The sequence below is a fragment of the Terrapene carolina genome, unplaced genomic scaffold (assembly GCF_002925995.2).
Source record: "Terrapene carolina triunguis isolate 2854851 unplaced genomic scaffold, T_m_triunguis-2.0 Scaffold714, whole genome shotgun sequence".
NCBI classification, from domain to species: domain Eukaryota; kingdom Metazoa; phylum Chordata; order Testudines; family Emydidae; genus Terrapene; species Terrapene triunguis.
In genome coordinates, this window is record NW_020665065.1 from 20,747,592 (window position 1) to 20,767,999 (window position 20,408).

The window sequence follows — 20,408 nt, forward strand, 5'->3', positions numbered from 1 at the left end:
CTCGCTCTCCCAGTTCTGCAGACCCCGGCGAGCCCCTGTGGCCAGGCCACAAATCGCTACCCAGCTGCTGACTGTCCATTCGCTGGCTCCAGCCGCTTCCTCCATGCTGTGGCTGCTGCCCTGGCCCTGCTCTCACATCCCCTGCGCAGCAGCTACATGGAGGAAGTGGCCAGAGCCAGCAAGCGGAGAGTCCGCAGCCTCTCCCCATCTGGAAGGTGCCTCAGATGCGCTTCATCCACGCTGCTGCCGCCGCCCAGGGGAAATGAGAGCGCGGGGGGCCCAGACCCTTCCTACGAGCCACTGGCCAGGACCCGCCGTTTGGGGTGGGGGTGTCCAGTGCCACAGCACATGGGCATGGCTCACACTCCCCGCCACGCGCCAGAGGTTACCCAGGTCCAGGCCCTTGCCTGACACAATCTGCCCTTCTCGCTGCATTCCAACAAGGAAGGGGAAATGGTTGCCCCCCAAATCATCTGCTAGGAAAACTGAGGCCCCAAAGGCCCAGGCCTGCTCTCAGTGACGCTGGTTTGACACTTGTAGAGTTCATCTGAGCCGGTTTGTGCCCTGAGTTACACGGGTGTAAATCCAGAGAGTCATGCCACTCGCTGCAGCAGAGGCACTGGTGTAACTGAAAGGGGAGCCTGGCCCTGACTCCAGAGGAACTCCGCCACTGGGAGCAGTGAGATCCAAATCCGGCCCCAAGGGGTCAACCAGAGCACAGGGCAGCAGAGCTGGGATTACAGTGCAACAACTCCAGTTTGCAAGTGCATGCTTCAGCCACTAGGCCATGCTGCCCCCCCACCCCAAACACCTCCCTCTGCCTGCCTCCAGCCCCGGCTCACTGCAGGACAGAGCTCACAGCCAAGCCAGATGTTCTGTCTCAAACCATCCCTGGAGCCTGGTGGTGCTGCAGACCACCGAGCATCCTGCTTGCGGCTCTGGGTCATCACACGTGTGTCAGTGGAGAAGCACATCTGAGCTAGTTTGCCTCCAGTATCTGCTGTGCTGAGACCAGCTCTTCCAGGCTCCAGATCTTACAGAAACCCCTTTGCAGGCCAGACTCAGCTGTTCCTTATTTTGCGCTGCAGTGACATGGGCTGCGTCTGAGTTTCCAGCTGCCGGAAGAGGTGAGGCACAAGGGGGACCAAAGGTGACGTCACATGCTCCGAGGGGCCCCGCGTGCTCAGTGCTGTGTGCGGGACAGCTGGCTGTGATCTCTGGATGGGGCCCGTGGCACTGATCTCGGCTCAGAGCCCCAGGAGGACACCACTCAAATTCTGTTCATGGAGAGAGCCCCCAAACATTGTCCGTCTGGGGGCCCCGTCCTGGCCATTTACTCTGGGTGACCTCCCAGGACCCCTGCCTGGCCATTTGATTTCTCCCTGGCCCTCCCCAGCAGCAGATCTCCCTCCCACTGCTCGCACAGTAACATGGCTGGGGGGGTCTCACCTCTGCAATCCAGTCATCAAAGGCGGAGACGCGGGTGAAGACGGTGGGTTTCTTTAAGGCGTTGCAGCCAAGGGAAGAGACAAAGCTGGCGATGCCATGCACCTGCCATCTCCCATCAGAGGCCTTGCAGTTAAGGGGGCCACCAGAGTCACCCTGAAAGATAGACAGCCCCCGTGCGTGAGGGCGAGTCAGATCCCTGATCCCTCACTCGCTGCCTGCTGGGCTAGAGTGTGGAGGCTACAGCTGTGCACCAGGCTCTGGGGGCGAAGTCCAGTGCGTCACTGGGGCCATCTCCAAGGCTGTCACCACAAGGAGGCCTAACCAGTGCCTTGAACTCTCTCACCCAGAACTGGCTGTGAAATGGTCAGGCTGAGAGGAGGAAAACATTCCAATGCAGCTGAGTCTGACCTCTCGGCCCTTCTCTGCACTGCTGCTGTTAGTCATGGGATTAGGCGAACAAAGACAAGGCTTCTGCATCAGCCGTGCAGGAATGTCTGAGCAGGAGTGTTACCTACGCCTGGGCGGGTGAATAGGGAGCTCTTGACTCAGATGCTCCTATTCACCCAAAGCAAATTTCCAGCCTGACATTTGTACCATTTACAAGTCACATAGCATTGGTGTTACAGCCTCACTGCTCTGGCTTCTCCTCCCTGACTGGCTGACATGTAACTAACCAGCAGACCAGACGCTGTCAGTTTTACAGTCAATCTGTGCTGTGCTGGCAGTACCGGCTGCCGGTTGTGTGTCCGGGTGTGAGAGCTACAGCCCAAACTGCAGGCACCAGCCGATTACTGGGAGAAATGGTGAATTACTCTGAATCACACTCACCGTTCAGAATTTCCCAACCCGGCAGCTGATGAGCAGAGAAACGTGGAGAAATCGTTCCCTGAACTTTCCTTGCTCAGCTATTCTCATGGGCTTTGCCTGGGGGGAAGGGCAGCAAGCTGGGTGCAGGCTGCACAGCTACGTGGAGATAGGTTTCTGCCTCCTGCAACCTTCCTGTGCATCACAAGGTGGGTGCAGTGAGTGCTGCCTACAACAGCGACAAAGCATGTGACCCGCAGGTAACAGCTGAGTCACCACTGTATGTTTGACTAGTGGGTGCCTGCATCAGATGCGGTAATTTGGCCAGACAGATCACAGCCAGCGCTGCACCAGTATTTTCCGCCACTCTCTTTCTACTCACGTTGCAGCCTGATCTGATGTCCCCGCCAGCGCAGACCATGCTCTCTCTGATAGAGATGCTGCCCCACCAGTCAGGCTGGGTGCAGTGTGCGTAGTCCACCACCGGGAGCAGAGCCTGCTGCAGCTTCTCAGGGAGGGACCCGCCAGCTGCAAACGGAAGATGCACCCTTACTTAGTGACACCAAGCCCAGGTACTGGGTTCAAGTGCCACCTCTCCTGTCTCATTCGGTGCTCGATCCCATGCAGCACTGAGCACCCTTGGGAGCTGTTGATCACTTTCAGCTCCAATGGAAGTCAGTGGGTGCTGGGAGCACTCAGCACCTTGCAGGAGAAGGCCCTAGGTGATGTTTGGCTCCTGCTGCTCCTGACAATCCCACAGAACCAGAGAGAGCCTGGGCTGGTTGGAGGAGCTGGTGATGAGCTAGGGAGCCTGTCACCCCTTCCTCCCCAGCTCGACGCCCCCGCCCCCACGGGTACCAGTCAGCGCTCACTGCTGTCCAATGGCTGCTTGCTGGAGGGGCGGGGCCCATCCAGCTCCTAGGGGAAAGGCGACCATGTCCCAGAATAACTAGTTCCGGTGACACAAACTGGCAGCTTCGCTGGTGCCCCTGGAGGAGGCCCCCTAGGCCAGGATCGAGGCACATTGGCAAGGGGCAATGCATGTGGAAGAAACCCTGAGCTGCCCATGCTGCACTTCACTGGTGGAGAGTGGTCTCCGGGGCTGGATCTCTGCCGCCTCTCAGTGCTAGCGGAAAAGGAAACCAGCCAGAGGGACAATGAACTAATTGCATCCCTCCAAGCTGTGTCCCCAGCCGATGCACCCCAGCGTGGCTGCCCTTGCGCTTTCCCACGAGAGAGCTCCCCAGGGCAGAGCCGCCTGGGCACGTACTGTAGAGGCGCCCCCAGCCAGTGATGTAGCAGGGATAGTCGTTGGGCAGGACCTCGCCTGCGGGCGGGAGGCAGCCCAGCTGCACTGTGTCACTCAGCTCGGCCCTCCGGGACAGCTTGAGCAGGGCGATGTCATTGCTGCAAGAGAAGGAGTCAGAGCTCACTGGAAGGGCGGGCGGCTGGGGGTCTGGCCATAGAGCCATCCTCCAGCAGGCCAAGCGAGAAGCCAAGGATGTCATTGGCTCGGGGCTCAGTCCCGGTCTCCGGGGGATAGGTGTCCACAGCATGACAGACCTCCCTTGTGGGCAGCCTGACCAGAGAGGCCTGGAGACTGCGCTCGAGGTGTCCCCCCAGGGGAGGGAGGGGGCAGCAGGAGGGGACCATGTGGGGGCTGCTCTCCTGCTCCATGGATTGAAGACATCACTGCCCAGGGCTAAAAACCCACCCCTTGCACCACAGGGGGACAATATGTCCCTGGCACAGAGCCTGGCAAAGAGAGCCCAGGGTAGCCCGCAGCCCCGCTCACCGGTCCCTTCCCAAAGGAAGGGCAGTGTGTGCTGATCAGGATGTAGACCCCAGCCCTGTCGGGTCACAGGTCTGCCCAGGGCCTGCTCTGCTCTGAGCGGAGCCCTTGGCCTGGGAGCCAGCGTGGCAGATAAAGCCGCACTATTCCCCTGCTGGCTTTTGCAGCCCCTCAGCACCCGCTGGCCTGAAGGGTGCTGCCCGGTGCACCAGCGACAGGCCCAGGGTCCTTACATGGGAACAGCTCCGTGTGTGTCTTTCCCTCCCCAGCCGTTCTTATAACGGACTGTTCCCTGTCTGCCGCTGAGCCCTGCCGCCCCCAGGCAGCGCAGAAGGGCGGGCAGTCGCAGCCTGGCACACGCCTGCATTGCCTTACCCGCAGGCCACGCAGATGGAGTTCCAGCGAGGATGGACGAAGATGTCCTCAGGATTCACCGGGATGCGCTGCTCAGAGCCCTCTGCTACGCTCCTGTCGTACTCCCCCAGCACCACCTCGTAGGTGCGGGATTTACTGGAAGGAAACCCCCAAGAGCCTGTGAGGGGACAGCCCGGGGATCGCAGCAGGGGCAGCGTGGGGGGGGGGCAGCCTGCAGTGCCCCCTCGGGACTCAGAGGGGTTTGAGACCCACACACCATGCAGGAGACATCACCCTACTCCCTGTGTTGGCCTCTAGCCCTGAGCAGCAGCAGCAGCAGCACACACGCCCCAGCTGGCCCGGCCCGGCCCTGGGCACTCGGGGACACACAGCACAGGGGCACTGTCGTGGCCGGACTGGCCCCTCTAAGGAGAGTCAGGTAGGGTTACCATCCGTCCGGGTTTCCCCGGACACGTCCGGCTTTTTCAGCTTTAAATGGCCGTTCCGGGGGGATTTCTAATCAAGTAGAAATGTCCGGGATTTCCCCCTTCCCCTCATGCAGAGTGCGGCGCGGCTGATTGGACGGCTGGGCCTGATTGAAAGCCGCTCGCAGCCACTGGGGCCTCTAGCAGCCAGAGTCCCTCCCCCTCCCCTGCTCCCTCCTCCCCCACAGAGCAGCGCCACAGTCTTTGGCTGCACGTGGAGCCTGCAGCTCTCCCTTGGCCTGGTGGGGGTGGGGCAGGCAAGGGACAGGGAGGGTTAGATTGGTCAGGGGTTCTGGGGGGGGCTGTCAGGAGAAGGGGGTGTGGAGAGCAGTTGGGGCAGGCAGGGGACAGGGAACGGGGGGGTTAGATTGGTCAGGGGTTCTGGGGGGGCTGTCAGGAGAAGGGGATGTAGAGAGCGGTTGGGGCAGTCAGGGGACAGGGAGCAGGGAGACTTAGATGGGGGTGGGGTCCTGGGGGGCAGTTAGGGTGGGGGGGTCCTCAGGAGAGGGCAATCAGGGGACAGGTAGGGGGTAGGGGGATTCTGAGGGGGGGGGAGTGGGAGGGGGCGGGGTTGGGGCGGGGCTAGGGCAGCACCCCGTGCCCCTTTTTTGATTGTTGAAATATGGTAACCCTAGAGTCAGGGCCACTCTACCCATGATGGGCTTCTTTAAAGAGACTGAACCTATCTTGAGCCCCCGCCCCCCCCCAGTAGTTAGGTGCTCAGCAGCTAATTGGTTAACGAGCATTAGGCCTGTTAAGGGGCTCCCAGAGCTCAGCTGAAGGAGGAGCTCTTGGAGGGAGGGCCTGGGAGCCTTTTAACAGGACCAGAGCCTCACTAAGCAGATGAACTAAATGAATCAGGTCCCAGGAGAAGGGGAATGTCTCTGGGCGGGGAACCCAGAACGGGGGCTGACATGGGTGTAGTTTGACTTCTATATTTGGAGCAGGTGGCTCCAGTCAGGCCAACGGGGCCACACATGGGTTGGGGTTGGGGGTGGGGGTGGGGGACACATTCCGTGCCTGCCCACAGGGGCACTATTTCAGATTGCTGGGGGGGGGGGGGGGGTGACGCAATTTTAACTGTGATTCCAGGGGGTACTTAGGCAACTGAAAACTCCAGTGTTTTTGTAGATAATAAGTTAGAAATTATCAGACAGGAGCACGGTACCTAATTCCTATATCAAGAAAGAAAATTAAATAAATATTAGACCCACTCAGCTCTAATACTAACATGTTCTGAGATCTTGCGGCAAGTCACTTATGGGACACTGGCTAGGTTTAAAATGGTCATGTATATTCTCACTCAGATACACTTACTGAAGTCAGAAGGGGCCAGCGTGATCATCTAGTCTGATCATGCACCTCGCAGGCCACAGAACCTCACCCACCCACTCCTGTAATAGACCCCTGAGCTCTGGCTGAGTTGCTGAAGTCCTCAAATCATGGTTTAAAGATTTCAAATTACAGAGAATTCACCATTTACACTAGTTTAAACCTGCAAGTGACCTTATGCCGCATGCTGCAGAAGAAGGTGAAAACCCCCCAGGGTCTCTGCCAATGAGAGTCAGGGGGAAATTCTTTCCCAACCCCAAATATGGTGATCAGTTAGACCTTGAGCATGTGGGCAAGACCCACCAGGCAGACACCTGGGAAACTCAGAGCCCTCCCCATCTAGTCACATCTCCAGCAGTTGGGGATTTTTGCTACTGGCAGTTGCCGATGGGCCACATGCCATTGTAAGCAGTGCCATCATACCATCCCCTCCATACATTTATCAGGCTCGGTCTTGAAGCCAGTCAGGTTTTTTGCCCCCACTACTCCTCTGGGGAGGCTGTTCCAGAACTCTTCTGGTGGTTAAAAGAACAGGAGTCCTTGTGGCACCTTAGAGACTAACACATTTATTTGAGCATAAGCTTTCGTGGGCTAAAACATGGCTGCTCTTCTGATGGTTAGAAACCTTCACCTATTTTCAAGCCTAAACTTGTTGATGGCCAGTTTATATTCATTTGTTCTGAGGTTCACGTTGGTGCTTAACTTAAATAACTCCTCTCCCTCCCTGGTATTTATCCCTCTGATGTATTTATAGAGAGCAATCATATCTCCCCTCAGCCTTCTATTGGTTAGGCTAAACAAGCCAACCTCTGTGAGTCTCCTCTCCTAAGGTAGGTTTTCCATTCTTCAGATCATCCTAGTAGCCCTTCTCTGCACCTGTTCAGTTTGATTTCACCTTTCTTAAACATGGGAGACCAGAATTGTACACAATACTTCATGTGAGGTCTCACCAGTGCCTTGTATAATGGTACTAACACTTCCCTGTCTCTACTGGTGTCATAACTATAAAGGGAAAGGTAACAGCCCTCCTGTGTACAATACTGTGGAATCCCTCCTGGCCAGAGACTCCAAAGTCCTTTTGCCTGTAAAGGGTTAAGAAGCTCAGGTAACATGGCTGACACCTGACCCAAAGGACCAATAAGGGGATAAGATACTTTCAGATCTTGGTGAGGGGAAGGCTTTTGTATGTGCTCTTTATTTTGGTTGTTGTTTGCTCTTGGGACTAAGAGGGACCAGACATCAATCCAGGCTCTCCAAATCTTTCTGAACAAGTCTCTCATATTTCAAACTTGTAAGTAACAGCCAGGCAAGGCGTGTTAGTTTTATCTTTGTTTTCTCAACTTGTAAATGTACCTTTTGCTAGAGTGTTTATCTCTGTTTGCTGTAGCTTTGAACTTAAGGCTAGAGGGGGTTCCTCTGGGCTCTTTGAATCTGATTACCCTGTAAAGTTATTTTCCATCCTGATTTTACAGAGATGATTTTTACCTTTATTTCTTTAATTAAAAGCCTTCTTTTTAAGAACCTGATTGATTTTTCCTTGTTTTAAGATCCAAGGGTTTGGATCGGTGTTCACCAGGGAATTGGTGGAGGAGTCTCTCAAGGCTACCCAGGGAAGGGAGTTAGCACATTGGGAGTTAGCAAAAGCAGATCTAAGCTGGTAGAGAAGCTTAGAGGTTTTCATGCAGGTCCCTACATCTGTACCCTAAAGTTCAGAGTGGGGAAGGAACATTGACAACTGGAAATACCTTGCCTGATGCACTCCAGGATTGTGTTAGCCTTTTCATGGTCACATCACATTGACAGCTCATAGTCATCCTGTGATCAACCAATATGCTCAGATCTTTCTCCTCCTCTGTCACTTCCAACTGATAAGTCCCCAGCATATAGCAAAAATTCTTGTTGTTAGTCCCTAAATGCATGACCTTGCACTTTGCACTATTAAATATCATCCCATTTCTATTACTCCAGTTTACAAGGTCATCCAGATCTTCTTGTATGATATTCCGGTCCTCCTCCGTATTGGCTATATCTCCCTGCTTTATGCCATCTGCAAATTTTATTAGCACACTCCCACTTGTTGTGCCAAGGTCAGTATTAAAATTTTTTAAATCCGATTGGTCCCAAGACTGATCCCTGAGGAACTCCACTAGTAACCTCCCTCCAGCCTGACAGTTCACCTTTCAGTATGACCTGTTGCAGTCTCTCCTTTAACCAGTTCTTTTTCCACCTTTCAGTTCTCTTATGAATCCGCATCTTCTCCAGTTTAACTAATAATTTCTCATGTGGAACTTTATCAAATGCCTTCCTGACATCCAGGTAGATTAGGTTTACTGAATTTCCTTTGTCTAAAAAATCCGTTATCTTCTTAAAGAAAGATAGTAGTAACTTGTTACCACCTCTTGAATAGAATAAGTTGAAACAATTGTAGAAAAATCTACAATTTCTTTCTATTTATCCATCTCCTAGAACTGGAAGGGACCTTGAAAGGTCATTGAGTCCAGCCCCCTGCCTTCACTAGCAGGACCAAGTGCTGATTTTGCCCCAGATCCCTAAGTGGCCCCCTCAAGGATTGAACTCACAACCCTGGGTTTAGCAGGCCAATGCTCAAACCACTGAGCTATCCCCCCCATCATTTAGGCTACTTACTTTTTGGACACAAGTCAGATATTAGGAATGGCAATATACAAAAACCTGTAGGAGAACACTTCAGTCTCCTTGGACACACAATAGCAGATTTAAAGGTAGCCATCCTGCAGCAAAAAAACGTCAGGACCGGACTCCAAAGAGAAACTGCTGAACTTCAGTTCATTTGCAAATTTGACACCATCAGCTCAGGTTTAAACAAAGACTATGAATGGCTATCCAACTACAAAAGCAGTTTCTCCTCCCTTGGTGTTCACACCTCAACTGCTAGAGGAGGGCCTCATCCTCCCTGATTGAAGTAACCTCGTTATCTCTAGACTAATTCTTGCCTGCATATTTATTCCTGCCTCTGGAAATTTCCACCACATGCCTCTGACGAAGTGGGTATTCACCCACGAAAACTCATGCTCCAATACATCTGTTAGTCTATAAGGTGCCACAGGACTTTTTGTTGCTTTTTACAGATCCAGACTAACACGGCTACCCCTCTGATACTTTACTTTTTGCTGTTCACCAAGCTTAGAACAGATCATTTAACTTTAGGAAACCTCCTCCCAGCCCTTTCTTATCTTAATCACCCGTTAATCACTCTGTTCTAAACAAAATTCGGACTCCCTGCCTCAGGGGCGCAAGCTGGGAGCAGTCTCCTGTCTCCTCTGCAGAACCCATTACACTGCACACTCAGGCTGCCTGCCTGAGGCTTGCGGAGGAGGGGGGGCGACGCCCTCCCAGCCCCCCCCCAACTCCGCCTATGCGGGGAATATGCCTGCAGGGCCTTGCCGTGCCATGAGGGAGTCCTCGGGGACAGCCCCCTGCCCCAAGCCCAGCCTCTGCGCGTTCCACTGGTGAGCAGTGCTAGCTAATAGCCCTGTGCTCGCAGTAAGCAGAAGGAGCGAAGGAGCAGACTCTGTGTGCACCTATTGCAGCCAGGCCTGAGAGCTCAGGGCAGAGTGCAGTGGAGTCACAGGGGCGGGCGCAGTAGGAGCATGGTCCCTTGCGGGTGTTTCTGGGTGAGCTCCTCCCCGTGCTGGGAACCAGAGCGCTAATGCTTAGTGCTTATGCAGCCCTGATGGGCCACATCCTGCTCTGAATTACATCGCTGGGTGGGCAGTTGGGATTGACCTGCCCCATGGCAGAGGTGGAGGGACGTGCCCCAGGCTGCAGAGGGTGTCAGTTACAGGGCTCCATGTCACTCAGTTCTCTCCATCTGGGGGGTCTCCACTGCAGCCCAGGGTCAGGCGCTGGAGCTGGGAAGGCCCATTACCTGGAATGGAGCATGTCTGTTGGGAGGTCTTACTGCAAGGAGCAGCTCACTAGCCATGGCAGACCAGGGCCCTGTGGCTCCTGCCCCAAGACCCCGCAGTGCGTCAGCCGCATTAAATTTTAGGCAATGGGAAAAGGAGGAGGCTTACGAGATGCAGTGCGCAGCTGTCATGACCCATGTGGGAGCGATGAGGGTCCCCCCGCAGGTGTGGTGGAAAGCACCGTCCCTCTCGTACTGCAGGGAGATCTGCCAGGAGACAAGACAGGGCAGTGGGGGACCTGCTATGGAGCTCCAGGGCTCCCCGTCTTCCGGCTCCCACCCACTGAACCAGCCAGAGACCATGGCCCATCGGAGTGCTAGCCTGGCCTGGCCCGGCTGTGGAGTCAGGGTGCTCTCGGGGGGGGCTGCTCTGCGAGTTACCATGGCACACACTCTGCCGGGGCAAACCTCTCCCTGCTCACGCAGCACCAGAGGGCAGCAGGCACCGAGGGGCTGACCCACGCGGACTGTCACTCAGAAATGCCCTGGGAGTTGAGGGGAGCAGCTGGTCTCTGGCTCCCACCTGGCACTCTCTCACGCCCACCCCCTGGCAGAGCCCTGCTCATGTCAAGTGACTACGGAGGGGCTTTGGGGGCCTCTTTGGGGCAGACTCTGCCAAGGTGCTGCTGCCCCTTCCCAGTGAATTTTAGGGCTTTTCTGCTTCTCCCTGTGCCCGTCAGTGCCATGGGCTGGAACATGGGCATAGACACAGAACTGCTAAGAAACTCAAAGGCAAGGAATCCACCGTGCCCTCCGCAGACTGCTGCGAGCTGGAGCCCAAAGTCTGATTTTCAGAGGGTGGGGCTCAGCTATGTCTGAAACCAGCCCCGTAAGCGTAGCCAGAAGCTTGTGCCAATCCTGGCCTTGGGCTGCCCAGTCTGTCAGTAGGGGCCACGGAACGCACACGGCGGGACCCACAATACGCACAAGCTGGGAGCCGGATAAAACAGCTGCTAGAATTTCATGCACATCAGACGTGGGACGTGTTCTCCCAGAGCGTAAGGTCAGCGGGGGAGGGGGTTGCCTAAGGACTGCGGGGGGGGGGGGGGGTTAAACCAACGGCGAGTTTTGCTTCCTCTACAGCCGTGAGGAGAAGGCATGAAGAAGATGGAGTTTCCTGTCCCTTTAGCTCTCCTTTGCTCCACAAACTGGGCTCTATTTAATCCCCACGCCACCCCCACCCCCTTTGCTTAGCCTGTCCATCACCACAAGAGCTTGGTGTGGTCAGAGCAACGCTGCAGGTCTAACCCCCGCAACCCCCAGTCCTGGGGAGATTACAGCGGGGTGAATAATGGAGTTTTTTAGTCCAAAATTTGGGGGTGGGGGGAATTTCATATCCACCCAAAGTGAATGTTTTTTTCAGATTTTTAAGAAACCTAAACAGTTGAAGAAGAAATTGATAACGCTGCAGCCGTGTCAGGGTAGGACCATGTACCCGTGACGGGTCAAACGAAATATTTCATTTTGCTTTGCAGTGTTTGAAAATGTTTTTAATTTTTTTTAATAACTGGACGTACTTTTGAAAGATTCATTTTGAATTGAGAAATCGAAACATTGAGCTTCAAAAAGACATATTGGGGAGGGCTCCAAAAACTGTTTCGATATTCTTCTGACCAATCAAATGCATCGAAAGCAAGGCAAACACAGGTAAGGTTTTGGCCAACCCAAATCTGGATTTTTCAGTGGGAAAAAAAAAGTTTGCTCTGAACCCTAACACCCGGCCCTAGTGCAGCTGGTGCGATCGCATCGAGCCTCGCTGCTGATTGGCTCTCACCGCGGACAATGGGATGGCTTTCACTCACCTGCCAGGGCCAGCTGTACGGCACGGCATCCTCTCCGTTCACCACCCTTGTGTGGGGGGAGTAGATGGGTGTCCCACACCCGTGGGCTGGAGGGGGAGAGCACTGTGCATTACACAGATGGCAAAGGCACCAGACCCTTCCGCTGAGCAGAAGAGGCTGGACAATGGGGAAGCGAGACATGTGGTCATGGCAGCTCACCCTCTCCAACCCAACCCTGGACGTCCCCAGTCACTCCCCAGTCCTGAGGTGGAGGGGTGCTCCCCTGGCCCAGGCTCTCCATGGGATGGTTACCTTGCCCAATGTAGGCCTACCCAGGGTTTCATCCCCTCCTGAGCCAACCCCTCTCCACATTTACAACTGAGGCAGGCACCAGGGCCCGTTCCCTTGACAGCACCTTTCACAACCTCCGCGAGGTCGAGGGGTGACCGGGGAGCTAGGCACAGGAGGACCAAGGAGAGCTCTGTGTGTCCTGGGGCTGCAGATGGCACGAAGGGCCTTCTTCCTTAAGAATGTGCTCTGTGCAGGGGCGCCGGGGCAGGAGAGAGTCTTCTCTCTAGCCCGTTTCTTACCACCAGCCACAAGCAGAACGGGGATCAGCAGCCTCAGCATCTTGGTCAGACGGACCACAAGGACAAGGGCCCTTTAATACTCCCCTTTCTCAGAGGCTGCAGGGAAGGGAGGTGCCTAGAGCTCTGGGAGCAGGTGTTGGACTATCCTGTGCCCTGGTGCAAGGTCACTGCGAGGAAACAGGGCCCTGTCCTGCGCCTGCCCGGCCTTGGGCAGATTGGGACGTGGCCAATCGATGATGCCCAGAGCGTCGCTCAGCAAACAGGCTGGGTCACAGTCCGGGTGCCCTCTAATTTTTCCCACCCATGTGCGGAATGACTTTTGTTATGTGCGCCAATATAGAGGTGAGGTGTGACACATCACCTCCACCTTGGTGCACGTAACAAAATGTATGTGGTGGGGGTGGGGCTGAGGGGTTTGGAGTGTGGGATGGGGCTCAGGGCTGGGGTAGGGGGGTGAGGGCTCCAGCTGGGGGCTGTGGGGTGGGTCAGAGGGTTGGGATGTGGGGGGGGGCAGCGGGGGTGAGGTCTCCGGCTGGGAGTGCAGGCTCTGGGGTGGGGCTGGGGATGAGGGGCTCAGGACTGGGGCAGAGGGTTGGGCTGTAGGGGGTGAGGGCTCCGGCAGGGGGTGTGGGCTCTGGGATGGGGCCGGGGATGAGGGGTTTGGGGTGCAGGCTGCCCCGGGGCTATGGCGGGGAGAGAGCTCTCTCTCCCTGCAGCAGCACCTGGGCTGAGGAGGGAGAGGTGCCTCTCCCCGCCATGTCAGCTCTGGGGCTGGGCTGGGTTGGGGCCGGGTGCCTCTTCCCTGTCTGCGGGAGGTCCAGGCTGGGCTGGGTCGAGACTCGGCTGCGGCAGATCCGGGGCTGGGGGAGAGGCATCTCTCCCTGCTGCAGCCCTGAGCTCCTGCACAGTGCTTAATAGGCTGCTGCATGGCCACGCTGGGGAAGGAGTGGGGCCATCCCAGGCCTGGGCACTGGCATGGGTCCCAGGGGGCTAGAGGAATGGAGTCCATCCCCCACTGAAGCCCCCTGCTGTGGGGAGGGGAATGAGTAGAAGATCTGCACAGACATAGGCCAGCTGGCCTGGTCCTTCTCCCTGCACTGGGGTAAGGACTCAGGGCCTGATCCAGTCCCACTGAAATCACGGGAGACTCTGACTTCACTGGGAGCTCCTAAGGTCCCTTATGGGGCGAAGGGGACATAGGAGCAGCCTGTGCCTCCTGCTGCCATTCTGCGCAGGGGTCGCTCGCAGCGAATGGTGCTAACAGCAATGCGGCTGCGTCAGGGCAGGACAATGTACCTGTGAGACCAGAACCCACATGGGACGGTGTTAAGCTGCAGATGTTAAATGCAGGAAATTTGGTCACACTTTTATAGGTAGGTGTTGCTAATAGATGGCTTGTACAGGGTTACTAAAGTCTGTTATAAACATGTCCCAGAGGCCAGCAGCGTGTATTAGAGGTGGTTATAAGCCCATCAGCAGCCGGGGTTATGGATGGTTATTGGCTAGGGTTACAAGCCACCCACACATCTATTGGTCTCTATAATAATCTGCAGCAACCGATTAACAGTTCTTAAAATATCTACTTAGCCTTCGTTAGCCCTCTATAAACCGCTTCCAAATGGAACCTTCATGCAAAGTGTGCGCGTAAAGTTGATTCAGATTCAGGGTTCCCTTGAGACCACGTAGGACTTTGTACTGCTTTCTATGGGACTCATTTTAATGCCTTATTGACACAGGGTGGCTGGCCCCTTTGAGGGGAATCAGGGCCCAGCCTATCCACAACAGGCTTCGTTAAGGAGAACAAGCCCATCTCAGCCCACCTGTAAGTAATTAACTGCCTGGGTGGCTGGTTGGCAGCTAAGTGACAAAGGAGCACCTGGACCGGCTAAACAGCTACCAGGACCCAGTTACTAAGGGTGCTCTTAGCGAGAGGAGATCCCAGAGAGACGCTGGGAGGAGAAGTCGGCTTAGCTTATAGTACATAGGGCCCAGGAGTAGGGCAGAGGGATTCTCGGCACAAGGAGGGAGCCTGCCTGAATTCTTACACAGAGCCAGGAGGAGGCTGTGGGCCGCCTGAATTTTGGAGAGGACCTGGGCTCCAAGGGTGGACGTGAGGGGCTAAAGAAGCTGCACTCTGTACAGGAGTGAATAAATAAGACGTAAAGGGAGAATCTTGGTCGAAGTACTCTGGGCTGGGAGTCAATCATTGCAAGAGGGAGAAAGAGTGCAGCAGGCGTGCCGGGCTACGCCGTACCACAAGGCAGTGTGCGGGAGGGTGGCACCCTGTCACTCTTCTCTGGCCTTGGCACCCCGGTCGGGTTCTCTCTGCTAAGGGAATGCTCATTTAGCTTCCTTGACGTGTGCGTGTAGGGTGCTGCATTGCACCTCTTGCATTTAATTTCCCTGCGTTATTGTAATTGTTGGATTTAGAAGAAATGAGAAGGGCAGAGTGTTGATCTCCCATTCAGAGAGACACAGGGCCCCAAATTCCATGGCGGGGGGAACTGCCTTGGTTTCTGCAGAGTCTCCCGGGCTGGACTTGGCTTGTGTCCATTCTCTGAATGTACAAGATCAAAGTCAAATACCCAGTTCACTTCCAACTGACCCCACACGGCATTTCCCAGTAGTGGCCCTTTTCCCCACTCTGGGTCTCTGGCACAATGGCAGTTGTGACAATGGGAATCTTTTTCTACAGGGTGGTTCCCCCGTCTTTGACCCAGGTAATGGGTAACCTCAGCTGCTGGGTGAGCCTCCCAGGCCTGCCCGTCCCTGGCTTTCCTCTGCCTCCCGACCAGCCTTTCCAGAGGCTGATCCCCTTCGTGGTGTCAGCATTTGTGCCTTTCCTGAAGCACCACTCCCAGGGGAATAAGGCCTCCTGATAAACAGGATCAAAATTAGTCTGGGAACAAGAACAGGTGGCATGAAATGAGTGTTAACAATTAACAAGTGACCCTGGTTTAGCAGGGGATTTTTATTTTTTTCCCCACAAGATGATGTCAAATCTGCTGCCAAACTCCAGAGGGAGGTGATAAAGGCAGAGGTGAAGGACAGAGAGCAGCAGACTTGCTTACACAAGGCTTAGTCGCTTTACCATCAAGGTGTCAGGGGCTAGGCTAACACAGCACAGTTTCTCCAAGCTTCAGCTAACCTGGACAGAGAGTGACAGGGATGCAAAACCCCTGATGTTCTCGCCAGGATGGTCAAAAATTTCCAGTCAGACTGGTTTTCCCCAGGATGGGGGTGTGGGCAGAGGGTGAAATTACAGATTCCACCCCTCTCATTTCAGAACTCCGAGGCCAGGCCCCCTCTACACATCAGGAGATTTTAAAACTAATACAATTTGCTGGATGATTATTGAGCCTCCTAGGGGGTCACATTTCTGTGCCACTGCCAGAGCTAGAAAATACTTCCCCAGCTACTGCTTGGTGTTTGAAATGGACGCTGGGTGTCTCTCAGAATCACATGACTCCAGGAGCTGGAGGCTTTCCGAAAAACACCGACTCGTGCTACAGCCAGGAGAGTTGCCAGCACTGGAACATTGTGGAGTGTGCTGCCCCCTCCCTGCACGCTTGCCTTCCGTCTCCAGTCTGGGTGGTTAAGCTCAAACCAGCCATGGCTGCCAGAACTAGAGCAGAGTCTGAGCGTGATCTTCATGCACCAGGAGCAGATGGTGTGATGGCCATGGCGTTAGCAGCAGAACCCTGATGCAGGTCATTAGATCCCACATCCCTTCAAGCCAGGAAAATGGGGGCATTGCTCGCTGTATGGCCCTGCGGCACAGCCTGGTCTACTCTAATCTGTTATAGACGGGCATGTATGTAGCATGCTCCTGTGCTCTGATCTTCGTCTGCCCCAAGGGGAAGATGTTGTCCCTTTACTAGGTGTGTGGGCCCCAGTTCCCCTCTCTCTCACTCTGTGTAACATGACTGGAGTAATTGCAATGTACAATTACAGCAGGGGAGTGGGCCCAGCCAATAGCACTGTACTGAGGGCCTTGCCAGAGTTAAACTGCACCCCTGGGTGGCTCTTTGGCACCTCGCCACGACCTGCCCTTAGCATGAGAAGCCTCTGCCTGCTGTGGAGCAGCTCCCTGCAACCTGCAGCCTCTGGCAGCACCGGCCCTGCCTTCCAGGCCTGCATCGACCTCGCTCTCTCTGTGCAGGCAGTGACAGGCGCACAGTAACCCCCGAGTGCCCTGCAGCATCCAGCCTCTTCTCCACTGAACCAGGCCTGCTGTTCCCAAGGGAGCAGCTTGTGAGAGTCACCGAACACCACAACACCGAGCTCTATGTGACGGGTTGGACCCCCTGTCCGGGGTGTCACCTGATGAGCCCACCCTTTCCACCAGCCTGGGTTTCCTCCCCCTGTTCTGCTGAGCCAGGCCCTCAAGCCTCCTCCAGCACACACACAGGTAGGGACACGCCCAGCTGCAAATGGAGAGAGACACTGAGATCAGCTCTGCGTGGGAGGAGTCAGCTCGGGGATTGCCCAGCACTCACATGCACACATCCTTTGGGGGATAAATCCCAAATAATATTGTTTTGCGCTGTTTCAGCGCAAGCTCATTGAGAGAGCTATGCCCAGCTTTTTGCCCCCCTCCCCAGATATGAATTGCACAAACTGGGTTCTGAAATAAACAAGAAATAAGTTTATTAACTATAAAAGATAAATGTTAAGTGAATATAAGGGACAGCAAACAGAACAAAGCAGATTACTGAGCAAAGAAAACAAAACGAAAAAACAAAGCTTAATGCCAAGTATCAGCGGGTAGCCGTGTTAGTCTGTATTCATAAAAACAACGAGGAGTCCAGTGGCACCTTAAAGACTAACAGATTTATTTGGGCATAAGCTTCTGAAGAAGTGAGTTTTTTTTACCCACGAAAGCTTATGCCCAAATAAATCTGTTAGTCTTTAAGGTGCCACCGGACTCCTCATTGAAACTAAGCTTAATACACTCAAGAAACAGGTTACAAAATGTAATTTCTCACCCTAAATGTTGTTTTCGGCAGGTTGCAGAGTTTCTGTAGCTTAGAGTTTCAGTTATTTCTCTTTACAGACTGGACTCCTGTCTCAGCCTGGACTCAGCCCCTGCCCCTGGGTGTTTTTAGCCATCTTCCTTCTTGGACAGGGAGGCAATGGAGAAGAGTCCTGATTGATTTACTCCCCAGCCTTAAATAGAATTTACACAAGGCGGGAGCCCTTTGTCACCAGTGGAAAAATACCAGCAGAGTCCAAGGTGGTACTCCGTACCAGGTCACCTCATCAAATGACCCTGCAGTGTCAAAGCAACAATCCAGGAAGCTCCTCAGGATGGTGGGAGATTAGTATCTCCAAAGTTCTATTGTCCTTTTTGAATGGCTCATTCAGGCTGAGTGCCTACTGTCGTTCCCCCAAATACACACATAGTTGTAATTGTTATATAGTCAATATTTCTAACCTCAGATACAGAAATGATATGTGTATACAAATTGGATAATCACATCCAGCAAATCATAACCTTTCCAGTGAAACCTTACATGGCCCATCTTGCATGAAGCATATCTTAGTTATGCCATATTCATATCATAACAATATTTCTATGACAAATATGGGGCGTAACGTCACAAAATATTTATAGTGAAAACAAGGATATGTTAATACCACAGAACAGACATTCAGGTGACAGTGAGTAAGAATATTGCAAACAAATGGTTCCATATGAAACAAAATCATAACACGCCTTTTTGAGACTAAACCTAACTAACGAGTTATCCTCTCGTCTAAAGAAACTCATCTCACCCAAAGATCTCTCCAGTGTTCTCAGCCAAGCCTGGTTGAGATCCCACTTTCAGGAAGCAAATTTGCTGTCCATTTACTGCCTAGGTGAGGGATGCCAGGGTGTCGTCTTTATCCCCCCAAAAGAGTAGAGCAAACCTGTGATGTGCACCTCATGTATAAGTAGGGGCATTGCCAGCAGATCAAGGGACGTGATCATTCCCCTCTATTCGACATTGGTGAGGCCTCATCTGGAGTACTGTGTCCAGTTTTGGGCCCCACACTACAAGAAGGATGTGGAAAAATTGGAAAGAGTCCAGCAGAGGGCAATAAAAATGACTAGGGGGCTGGAGCACATGACTTATGGGGAGAGGCTGAGGGAACTGGGATTGTTTAGTCTGCAGAAGAGAAGAATGAGGGGGGGTTTGATAGCTGCTTTCAGCTACCTGAAAGGAGGTTCCAAAGAGGATGGATCTAGACTGTTCTCAGTGGTACCAGATGACAGAACAAGGAGTAATGGTCTCAAGTTACAGTGAGGGAGGTTTAGGTTGGATATTAGGAAAAACTTTTTCACTAGGAGGGTGGTGAAGCACTGGAATGGGTTCCCTAGGGAGGTGGTGGAATCTCCTTCCTTAGAGGTTTTTAAGGTCAGGCTTGACAAAGCCCTGGCTGGGATGATTTAGTTGTGGATTGGTCCTGCTTTGAGCAGGGGGTTGGACTAGATGACCTCCTGAGGTCCCTTCCAACCCGGATATTCTATGATTCTATGATAGGGTTCACCCCCACTTTAAGAACATAATTTTCCACCTACATACATAACTCCTTACACAACATCTGTATGTGTGTTTTGCAATGATACTGATGAGATGTGGGCCACAGGGTTTCACCTGAGACGTTCCAGGACACACTTTGGTGAACTAGAATCTAAAGGCTGGACTCAATAGACCCCTGCACCCTCTCTCTGCCCTTTGCCAGTTGGCACTGAGAGGTTCCTGGGTCACCCCTGGGATATCTGGATCTAAAAGCACAAGCCTCTCCTGCCTGAGTTAAATGATCGAGCTGTGTTAGCTAAGGTTGTAGCAGGCCTCTGAACCTCTGTCTGCGGCCCAGTCACCACTAGAGAGGCATAGAGTGAATGGGCATTACCCATTGGACACGAGGGCTCAGATCCTCAGAGGTGTTTAGGCACCTAACTCCCATTGATTTTAAGGAGAGTTAGGCACCTGAATACCTTTGAGACTCTGGGTCTAGTGGCCTAAGGTGACTGGAGACTAGGAACAGCTGGTTTCTTGTGTCTTGCTGTGCTGTTGATTTCCTGTGTGTCCTGAGCCAGCCCCAGCCCCGTTCTGTGCCTCAGTTTCCCCATCTGTACGGTGGGGATGATATTTCTTTACCCACCTCCCGGGGGCTGTGAGGATTCGTTTGCTAACACCTCCATGATGCTAGGAATTGTGGCCCTCTCCGTCTGTCTCTTGAATTTCCTGCCCTCTATTGACTGCTCCTTGGATTGGCTCCATCTCTAATCAGGAAAGGGAAATAAACATGACCCTGCTTTCCCCATGGCTCTGCAGTTAGTGTACAAGAAGGGGAATAAGCTACACCAGTCTGATGCACCTTTATACCAGCCCCTCTGGCTCCCCATTAGGGGTGGTAGTGGTACAACCATTTCAGTCAAAAAGCCACATCCCTAACCAACATAGTTACACTGGTGCAAAACAGTGCATAGAGCAAGCCTAAATACCAGCGAGCCACCCTCAGAGTACAATCAGCCAATAAGAGTTTAGCAGATGATGTAACATCTCTACCTTGTTTCATTGGCTGAGCCTATCCTAAGCCACTAAGATTCATTAATGCATTATGCTTTGGAATGCCCTACTTCATAGGCGCTGGAACTAGGGGTATTGCCGCACCCCTCGGCTTGAAGTGGTTTCCATCCTATCCAGGGTTTGCAGTTTGGTTCAATGGCTCCCAGCACCTCACTATACACATTGTTTCAGCCTCCCTGCCCTACCTGAGAGGCAATTACAGCTTTACAGCTCTAACGACATTGCTCTTATGTAGGGTTACCATATGTTGTGCCTCCAAATGGAGGACACTCCATGGGGCCCCGGCCCCGCCCCC

At 53.7% G+C, this 20,408-nt stretch overlaps 1 protein-coding gene across 1 annotated transcript in view; it reads right to left on the reverse strand.

Annotated features, from left to right (window-relative positions):
* Nucleotides 1–12,573, reverse strand: part of CELA3B (chymotrypsin like elastase 3B) — a 13,018-nt gene extending 445 nt beyond the window's left edge. Inside the window, exons 1-7 of the mRNA XM_026660038.1 lie at nucleotides 12,534–12,573; nucleotides 11,965–12,050; nucleotides 10,272–10,369; nucleotides 4,421–4,555; nucleotides 3,524–3,660; nucleotides 2,636–2,781; nucleotides 1,450–1,602 (exon numbers count right to left, since the gene is read on the reverse strand). Of these exons, the coding sequence (XP_026515823.1) occupies nucleotides 1,450–1,602; nucleotides 2,636–2,781; nucleotides 3,524–3,660; nucleotides 4,421–4,555; nucleotides 10,272–10,369; nucleotides 11,965–12,050; nucleotides 12,534–12,573 (795 nt within the window). The remainder of the gene's footprint in view (nucleotides 1–1,449; nucleotides 1,603–2,635; nucleotides 2,782–3,523; nucleotides 3,661–4,420; nucleotides 4,556–10,271; nucleotides 10,370–11,964; nucleotides 12,051–12,533) is intronic.
* Nucleotides 12,574–20,408: the final 7,835 nt, after the last annotated feature.